Source organism: Cynara cardunculus (assembly GCF_001531365.2).
Source record: "Cynara cardunculus var. scolymus isolate 2C chromosome LG 9, CcrdV1, whole genome shotgun sequence".
Lineage (NCBI taxonomy): Eukaryota > Viridiplantae > Streptophyta > Magnoliopsida > Asterales > Asteraceae > Cynara > Cynara cardunculus.
The window spans coordinates 9,189,299-9,199,337 of NC_037536.1; the positions used below are offsets into that span (position 1 = coordinate 9,189,299).

General features: G+C 38.3%; 1 protein-coding gene across 2 annotated transcripts; it reads left to right on the top strand.

The window, feature by feature from the left end:
- Nucleotides 1-265: 265 nt before the first annotated feature.
- LOC112518283 (putative elongation factor TypA-like SVR3, chloroplastic) lies at nt 266-8,062 on the top strand. Of its 2 annotated transcripts, none has more exons than XM_025125925.1 (14): nt 266-596; nt 1,881-1,990; nt 2,105-2,308; nt 2,587-2,763; nt 2,935-3,087; nt 3,970-4,059; nt 4,456-4,590; nt 4,751-4,867; nt 5,243-5,394; nt 5,477-5,561; nt 5,933-6,027; nt 6,126-6,291; nt 7,030-7,225; nt 7,668-8,062. In XM_025125925.1, the coding sequence occupies exons 1-14, from the start codon at nt 365-367 to the stop codon at nt 7,799-7,801; spliced, it is 2,046 nt and encodes a 681-aa protein (XP_024981693.1). In that variant the 5' UTR covers nt 266-364; the 3' UTR covers nt 7,802-8,062. The 2 variants fall into 2 exon arrangements, with proteins under 2 accessions (XP_024981693.1, XP_024981694.1); XM_025125926.1 differs by having other exon boundaries at nt 271-596; nt 1,865-1,990.
- The last annotated feature ends 1,977 nt before the right edge of the window (nt 8,063-10,039 follow it).

A 10,039-nucleotide genomic window follows, 5' to 3' on the forward strand; every position in this document is an offset into this window, starting at 1 on the left:
CCATAAGCACCCCTGGATGCAACACAAAGAATACGAAAAAAAAAAAGCCCAATTTGGGCAGCTATGCCAGGTGCCCAACAGTTCGAGCCCTGGACTGGACCCATCTTGATATTGAACAAAATAAGAACACTTGCTCTACAAGGTGACACGGGTGAGAGAAAGGAACAGAGCCATACATTTTATGCATATTTTCTCCAAATCATCTCTCACCTCTTCTACTAACGAATATATCTGTTAAATTCCCAAACATATTTCAACTCAATAACCACCTCTCGATTCCACTTACATTACATCCTCTCCATCCCATTTTGCTATCCATCTTTCTCTGTTCATAGACTGTGAACTGAGATTGAGCAAATTGGCAATGGAGATGGCTGTTGGACTACACAACTATGTCACTCCTACACTTAATCCTAATCATAGAACCTCATCTTTTTCTTCATCTATCCTCAGAACACAACTATCTGTTGGTCGCACCTTATCTTCTTATTCGTTTTCCACCAAGTCTTCATCTTTTTCGCATTCAAGAAGAAACCCACTTCACAATTTCATCAAATGCTCTGTTTCTGAAGCTGAGGCAATTGATACTGTCGATGGTATAATTTTACATATAGTCTGGTTTCTCTTTGTTTGGTTGTTTTTAATTTTCATTCACCTTCTTGTTTCTAAGGTCATTAAACTAGTATTTAGTTGAAATTTGCTTAGTTTTTGCCTATTTATGACTAAACCCCAGGAGATGGCATAAGTTTCCATAGCTATCTTGTTGTTCGATCAATCATCTTGTTTATGATGTATCCTTATTTTTGCCCAATTTTACTTTTCTTGCTTATAAAGATTGATGATACTTCTCATATGTAGCATGTTGATTTGTGGTCATCATGGGTCGGATCAAGGTCCACCCATAGTTAGTGCACAAACCCATATTAGTCAACTAAACTTCCAGATTTTAAATCAAGTTTGTTTATCTTTCGGATTTGTTATCAGTGGTTTAGAATTTCTTCAGCAGTTCTTGGGTGGGCCTGTTTTGGTTTCCAGTATCTGAGTATCATAATATTCATGAAATTGTAGTCTGTGGGAGAAATGATAGTTGCTATTTGGAAGATAGTATGAAAGGATTGTGTGAGAATAGGAGTTAAGGTGAGAAGCGTAGAAGGGATACGGACCCTTAGATCCCTTTTAATCTCACCCCCACCCTATGAATTAAACTTCTCAAGAGGATTGATCCTGTACATCTTGGTGCATCTCTTTGGGTTGATCTTCAATTAGGATTGATCCAAGCGTGGAGATCCCTTCTTACCCTTCTCATCATAACTTTCATCCTCATCAGAACTCAACCTTGGAAGATATACACATAATACATCCTTCCCCTCCATAGGGGAGTCATGAAACGAGAACTTCATATATTGTGATAACCTTGAGAACTTTTACCTTATGGCATAGTTTCACATGATTTTTTTCATCCAAGGCTAGCATTTAATGTATTGATGAACATATATTTGTTTCACTATATGAAAGCTTTTTACGTGTCACTTTTGTTTCACAAAATGGCTAACAAGGTTCACATTGTGAAACAAATATATGCTAATCAATGTTCTAAATCCTATTCTTAGATGAAAAAAGATTTTATGAAATAGCACATGATGCACTAGTTCTCAAGGTTATCACAATTTCATGGGTTATTGAAAGAAGTCCCCCCATCTCTATAGGGGAGTCCATAATTGTATCCATGTGTTATCTGATGTGGTTTTAGACCGAACGATTTTCAGTGCATCGTTTCTTGTTTAATAATTGCAACATGGGTTTGTTATATTTGGATCATATTTATGCATTGAACAGTTTTTATGCATTTTTTAAGCCTTTTTAGTACATTATTCCCTCAGAGCAGAAGGTTGCATTAGTGAGGAGAAATGACATTAGGAATATAGCAATTGTTGCTCATGTAGACCATGGAAAGACGACTCTGGTGGATGCAATGTTGAAACAAGCAAAAGTAAGCATAATATTCGGCTTACATTTCCATTACTTCCATATGTTCTTTTTAGATTACTTGTTGATTCTTTCTTGCAGTAATGAAACGACACTAACTTGTTGCTTACTTTTGCAGGTATTTCGTGATAATCAAGTTGTAGAAGAAAGAATAATGGACTCAAATGACTTGGAGCGTGAGAGGGGAATTACGATCCTCAGCAAAAACACATCTATCACTTATAAAGATACAAAGATGAATATTATCGACACTCCAGGCCATTCTGACTTCGGAGGCGAAGTAGAACGTGTCCTCAATATGGTGGAGGGGATTCTTTTAGTGGTAATTACTGTTGAGCTCTTTTCTTTTCTTGACAACCTATCAATGCATTGCTTAATCACTTATTACCCAAATGTTGCAATCTTTTATCGGGTGGAGGTAAGGTCTTCTTACATCACACCCTCCTTAGACCCTACCTCATGTGGGATTTACTGGGTTCGTTTGGTTTTGGTTTTGGGGTGGAGGGAGTAACTCTTTTTGCCTCTAAAGATTTGCTTTTGTATAGACACCTATTTCACGAGTTACAATACTAACATCTGGGAATTTTGGTTGTTTTTCAGGTAGATTCTGTGGAGGGCCCAATGCCACAAACAAGATTTGTTTTGAAGAAAGCTCTTGAATTTGGTCATGCTGTTGTCGTTGTTGTCAATAAGATTGATAGACCGTCTGCTCGTCCAGAATTTGTCATCAACTCCACTTTTGAACTCTTCATTGAACTAAATGCATCCGATGAACAAGTATGTCATATGCAACCCCCAAACAGAAATACACACCCACAACCCTTTCCTTTCTGTTTTTGACCCGACAAATTGGACCAAAATGCACTTTGAAAACAGTTTTCTGTCACTTGTATGTTTGTGTTATCATATAATATAACATAGCGCACAAAATTTTCAATTGTTGTGCAGTGTGATTTCCAAGCAGTATATGCGAGTGGTATAAAGGGAATGGCTGGACTCTCTCCTGATAATTTGGCAGATGATCTTGGACCACTTTTTGAGACGATAATTAGATGCATACCAGGACCACGTATTAAGAAAGATGGTGCACTTCAAATGCTTGTGAGTTTTACTGCTCATTTACGTTCCTTCCGTATTTCGATTCCCTTTCTTGCTTCAAATTTTGTGTTTTGTTGAATGACACTCTCTATCATATGACAAGAATCTAATCTTGACTTTGAACCAGAAAGGCATTGTGCAAATATAAACCAGTTTTTGTCTTCCATTTCTTTTATCGTTTTGAAAAAAGGGTATGATGCCACCCTTGTATTGGTCCCACGGCCATCCTGGAGAGGTAAATTGCTCTCCCATGGGCAGGTGGGTGATGTCCTAAACCTCTGGTCGTTCTGCAAGGATGTCCATCTCCTTACCTGTTGGGCTAAAGCTACAGGGACTCATCTCCTTATTGTTGTCTATATGTAGCATCTCTGGGTGTTATCACATTCGTTTTTCTTTATGGAAGATCTTTAAATTCGAATGACCTATATACCCCTTGACTCATGCTACTAACATAGATGCAATTTGGATGTTGTGAAATCATTATCCAGTCTCTTAAGGGTGCTAGTAGTCGAGTCGACAACTTCTATTTATATGCATCAAAAGTGTAGCATTGTGTTTGCCATTGAACAGGGTGATACTTCATAATTATTCCAATCTTAGATTCTTTTCCTAATACTTTAAAAGAGTTCAAATTGTTTTTCAGGTCTAAAGGGCCCCTTTGTGGATTCTTGTTTTGGATAGAGTTTTTGTATGCTAGGTCTATACCATATACTTATAGATTGGAAGACATTATGTTTGGGACCTTGCTTTCATATCGTTTTTGGACTTTGGTTATAGAACTGTGATATTTGTTGCTTTATAAAGCATCAAGTTTTTTCGTTACTCACATGGAAGCATTTGTGGCTTACTTTGTAATGGTTTTGAATGTTCTTAAACTACTTGTAGGTCACGAGTACCGAATACGATGAGCACAAGGGAAGAATAGCAATTGGACGCTTACATGCCGGGACTCTGAGTAGAGGCATGGATGTTCGCGTAAGTTTGATTATAGTAGTCGACTCAAATTATTAACTTCTGAAGAACATATGTCATCTTCGAAAGGCAAATCATGAATACACCAAACCAAACCTATCCGGTAAATACTACTCGGAGCATGATCTGGGGTGGGAGGATGATGCAGGCAGACCTTTCCTCTATCCTAAGAGGTGGAGAGGCTTTTCCCGTGAATGCCTCTGTCTTGTGAAAAAGTTTTGTAGAAACAAGTTTTGTCTAAGAGTTTGTTTTTGAAAAATTGCGATGATTTTGAAAGCAAACTTGAGAGCATAAGACATAGAAAGGAACAACGAAATTGCGATGATTTTTGAAAGCAAACTTGAAAGAGGAACAACAAAATTGCCTTCTAATTTGTGTTTCTTTTCAACATGATCTCAGATCTGCACACCGGATGATGCATGCAGATTTGGAAAAGTCAGTGAATTGTTCGTATTTGAGAAGTTTTACAGGGCACCTGCAGAAAGTGTGGAGGCTGGTGACATTTGTGCCGTCTGTGGTGTTGGTGATGTTCAGGTAAATAACACATACACACACACACACTCATATGCACATGTATATAGGGGCCGACTCAAATAAGAAGGCTAAATACACATACACATTCACCTTGTTCCATTGTTTACTTGTCTGAGAAAAGTGGAAATGCTGAAATCATCATTCGTTTTTCTTTAATCAGATTGGGGAGACAATTGCTGATAAAAACGATGGGAAGGCGTTGCCTGCTATTAGGGTGGAAGAACCTACCGTAAAAATGGCTTTCTCTATCAACACTTCACCCTTTGTTGGTCGCGAGGTATGTTATGCACAAAGCATATTAAATTATATGTGCTGAAGTAACTTTCTTCACATTTTCCAAGTGGGCAAAAACAAAGGTGAGTTTTGGCTGGTTCAAGTTGATGTGGTAACCTGTCGACTTAATCCACCAAAGGTCCGAGAGGGTGAAAACATGTTGTGTGCCTAGTGACACATTCTTGGGAATTCATTAGGCAACCCACAAGTTTGGGATTTGACCGTAGGGTCATTGGCCGAGTGGTACCCCGGTTGCCAGTAGACCCTAGCCTCCCTAGAGGTCAAGGGTTTGAGTATGACCATATGTGAGAAGCGCGCATCGGTCTTGTCTTTTTTATGGTTTACAGTATCATATGAACACCTGTTTGTTCTTGTTCAGGGAAAGTACGTTACGAGTAGAAATTTAAGAGACAGACTCTACCGTGAACTCGAGAGAAATTTGGCCATGAAAGTTGAAGACGGTGAAACTGCTGATACTTTTCTTGTTAGCGGACGTGGTACTTTACATCTCACCATACTGATTGAGAACATGTAAGACATTTCAGTTTACATTGTGAATCTTCCGTTTTTATGGACTAAGCATTTTTATCGACACAAATTTTTCGTATTCTAGGCGAAGGGAAAATTACGAGTTCATGGTGGGGCCTCCAAAAGTGATTAACAAAAGAGTCGATGACAAGTTGCTTGAACCTTATGAGGTAATAATGCAACTAACTCAATTTTCTTACGAACTCGACAACATTATTCTGTCTGAGATTTCGTAAGTTGGCATCAATCGACAAACGAAACCAGCTAGTCCATACTGAACCAAACTCGGCCATGCGGTGTTTCTGGTTTCTCTGTGAAGTTTTGGAAAATTTGGGTCGGTCCAAATATGTTCCGAACCAATCGAAACCAGAATTGGATCGTTTTTTCTTATTTATAATACAAATATTCACAAAATTGTTACTCCAGTAGATCATACATTTCTTTGGTTATTCATACAGGATCCTTTAGAAACTCTTTAAAAGAAACACAAAGCGTAATTGGAATTTGATCGTTTACTCCAAGCTTAATATGTTACGTGCAGATTGCCACTGTAGAGGTGCCCGAAGAACACGTGGGTCCGGTTGTTGAACTTCTCGGTAAAAGGCGTGGCCTGATGTTCGATATGCAAGGGCTTGGGTACGCTCATTACTCTCGTTGCCCGTCTTTAAATTCCCGAAGCTCTTGGTTCTTTAGTTCCATAGGATGTTGAAAGTCTTTTACACTTTTCTTATCAGTTCTGAAGGAACAACGATATTGAAATACAAGATACCGACTCGTGGGCTTCTTGGACTGCGAAATGCCATTCTGACGGCTTCCCGAGGAACGGCGATTCTTAACACGATCTTTGACAGTTACGGACCTTGGTCTGGCGACATGTCAACCCGTGATCTTGGATCCCTGGTAACGGAAAAATTTAATCTTTCTCATCCTTCCATTGCCCCCCTAAGAATCCGTTCAACAGAACGGATTTGAAAATAGGGCAAATGGCATAAAAATGCAACAAAGTTTGATTTAGTGTAACGAAGATTTTTTTTTACCTCATTCAATATAACAAAGTTTCCAGATTTAACCACAAGGGTGGTGCCTGATTGGTTTGAGCTTGGCTCCAAAGGTCAAAAGTACCAGAAGGTCCCAGGTTCAAATCCAAGGAGGAATAAAAATCCCCTTGTGGCCACGGAGGTTCAAATGCGGTGACTCCGAGCTATCTGCAAAGCAGGTGGTCTCCCTGGGATTAGTCGGCTCGCATAACGGGTTGGATATCTAGGTTAATAAAAAAAGTGTTTCAAGATTTCTTATTTGTATCCATTTTGACCGGTAAATTGTTGATTTCATAACACTTGATGATGTGGATACCCATTTACGAAAGGGTTACGGCCAAGTGGATAATAAACTTGCTATCCACGTTATCAAATGTTATAAGATCAACAGGTTACCAGTCAAAACAAGTAAAAGAATAAGAAAATCTAAAAACTTCGTTACATTAAATAGGAAATTTTGGAACAATGTTACGTTGATCGAGAAAAGAAATATTCATTGTTGCACCTAAACAGGAGCTAAGGCAAACTTCGTTTTTTATTCATTTTGCCGTTTAAATTGTATTTATAGTTTTTACTTTTCGTGTAAAAACTATACGTATAGGTTGCCTTCGAGGATGGAACCACAACGTCTTACGCTCTAGCTAGTTCTCAAGAACGGGGGCAATTGTTCGTTAGACCCGGAACAGAAGTTTACAAAGGTATGATTGTCGGCATCCATCAACGACCTGGTGACTTGTCCCTCAACGTATGCAAAAAGAAAGCAGCTACCAACGTCCGATCCAATAAAGAAGTGTCGGGTAAGAAACTACTCCGTGTCCATGTCCTAAAGAAAGGTCCCATTCATACACGTCGATTAAAACCGTTGACGTCTATCAGAATTGGACCATTCTCTTTGATATACGTTGGAAACTTTTATATTCGTTTTCTCGTCAACACTGCTCTCTAAGGGCTCTTTTGAAGAGTAATCTGATGGGTTCCACATATTACCATATGGTTTTAGAGCCGAGGTCTATCACTATAGGGACTCGACAATCTGGGGCAGTCCCTCACTGTCTAGCCCCCGGTCTCTGTTTGGAGGGGGGGGCGTGTTAAGAGTCTCTAGACTTGGACCATCTTATATGTTGGAACCTCGTCTCTCCTCAAAGGGTCTTTCGAACATATTCATATAAAAACAACGATTATCTTGTCGTGTTGATAGCCCCCACCATCATCGTGATCATTTCAATTGGAATAATGCAGTTGTTCTTGATACGCCGATGGATTATAGTCTTGATGACTGCATCGAGTACATCCAAGAAGACGAGTTGGTTGAAGTGACTCCGAAAAGTGTCCGGATGTGCAAAAACGCAAAGATGAACAAAAAGGGTCGGTAATCAAGATCCAAACACGATGCTTTCGAGTGATCAACTTTGATCTCTGAGAATTTTTGCACCAACTCGATGATATGGTGCTGGCTCCATTGGAGCTTCCTCGTAGCATATAGAAGATTTTTGAGTTCATTAGACATCGAAAGGATTGCGGACATAGATTTGAATACGATTATTATGAAATATAGTGTGTAGCGGTGAAGAATCGATTCCGAGAACCAAAATATATGTGCAGATTTTAACTTCATAAAGGTTACATGTAAATGCTTATATAGTCTGGTCTAGTGATGGCCAAACAGGCCCGGCCCGGGACCGGTTACAGGACTGCCGGTTACATCCATTTAAGGATTTTATCGGTTTTGTGGGACCGGGACCGGTTAAGGCCCGGCCGGAAAAATATAGCCGTTTTTTGAAAATCTAGCCGTTATGTGACCATTATGTAGCCGTTTTTGACCCTTTTTTTGTACTTTTTGTCCTCAAAACACTATAAATATGTAACAAGGTTGAGAGTTTTACATACCAAGTTCTCAATTCGCAAAAAACGCAAAAAAACGTTCACAATTCTCGGTTTCTCGTTATATTTTGTAGAATTCGATTGGTATTCATTTCTTGTTTCCACTTCACAATTCGCATTTTTTTCTCTCTGTCTTCAAAATGGCCCGTGAACAATATGATGCATTAAAAGAATAAGTTGCCCAAGTTCTCGCCGACCACGGACGAAAATCCGAGATTTGGAATCACTACAATTTGGTGGTCCTCACAAACGGGAAAAGAAAGGCATAATGCAAAATATGTCAAGCTCTCTTTACGGAGGAAGGAAATTCTACCTTAAGGGGGCACACTGAAAAAATGTGTTTCAAGCCAATCGATACTTGACACTCAAAGTCAAATATGGTCGTATAATGCCAAGTTGAACCGACAAATGATAACACAATGTGTCATTCAAGTTGGGTTGCCTTTCAGACATTTCGACAACCCTCATGTTACGAAGTTGATTCAAGAGACACTACAACCACGATACAAGCCGATAAGTCGTCAAACCCTTAGACGTGATGCAATTAAAATGTGGAAAATGTGTCCAACTGAAATGCAACAAATGTTTTCTGCTTTGCCTAACAATATTTTTTTGACGTGTGATGTATGGAGCGCACCATACAGATTGCCGGTTTCGTACATATGCATAACGACACATTGGGTTGAGCCTACATCATGGCATTTATTCAAACGTGTAATCGCGTTTGAACCATTTGGTGCACCACATTCAGGTGCACGTCAATTTTCAATTATTAAAAAAATGTCTTGCATTTTATAATTTAACTGCTAAAATAATTAGCATTTCATTTGATAACGCTAGTAATAACAATATTTGTGTGAAAAAATTAAAGTGTCGTTCGACACCTATTTCATACGGTAAATTATTTCATACACGTTGTTGTGCACACATAATAAATTTAGCCATTCAAGACGGTTTAAATACTTGTAAACCCGCATTATAATATCACAGTGAACAAAATAAAATGAAATATTAAAATTGAGATGTATCTCATTGCATTGCATAAGTAACCTTCTAGTGTATGTATGTGTATATATATAGGGTTGAGTTCACGTGAGACAAGACTATTTTCGTAAGACACGTGAGACACTATTTTTATACTTGAAACTTTACAACAAAATGTTATGAAAGTAAAAACAACGAATTTTCATAGCAAAAAAACTATGAAAGTTATTTTCACAGTGTTTTGTTGTGAAGTTTTAATTATAAAAATCATGTCTCACCAAAACAGTTTTGTCTCAGATGATCTCAAGTTTAAGTGTGTGCGTATATATATAAGGTTGGGTTCACGTGAGACCAATGGTTTTTCGTGAGACCCGTAAGACCAATTTATATTCATTGATCAACTTTATAAGCTAATGATCTAATGGTATAAAGTTGCACGGTGACAATTTTGTGATTATTGAGAAGTGTCTTGGCGTTTATAAATGTTCAGATTGTCAGATTGTAGATCTAATCCAAAAGTTGAGAATTGGTTTTACGGATCTCACGAAAACCCTTGGTTTCACATGATTCCAATTTTATATATATATATATATATATATATATATATATATAGGGGAGCGATCAAATGCAAACCACTCAATTTGTACAAACCGTGCAAACCGCATTCAACCAATCATAATTTTTCATTTTGTTCATTTTTTTGTAATTATGAGAGGTTGATCGATCATTTTTATTGTGGAGGGTGT

Coding starts and splice junctions, on each gene's coding strand:
- LOC112518283 (XM_025125925.1), top strand. CDS start 365: ATGGAGATGGCTGTTGGACTACACAACTATGTCACTCCTACACTTAAT. Junction 4,060..4,455: donor GTAGAGGCATGGATGTTCGC/GTAAGTTTGATT, acceptor ACATGATCTCAG/ATCTGCACACCGGATGATGC. Junction 6,028..6,125: donor TTCGATATGCAAGGGCTTGG/GTACGCTCATTA, acceptor TTTTCTTATCAG/TTCTGAAGGAACAACGATAT.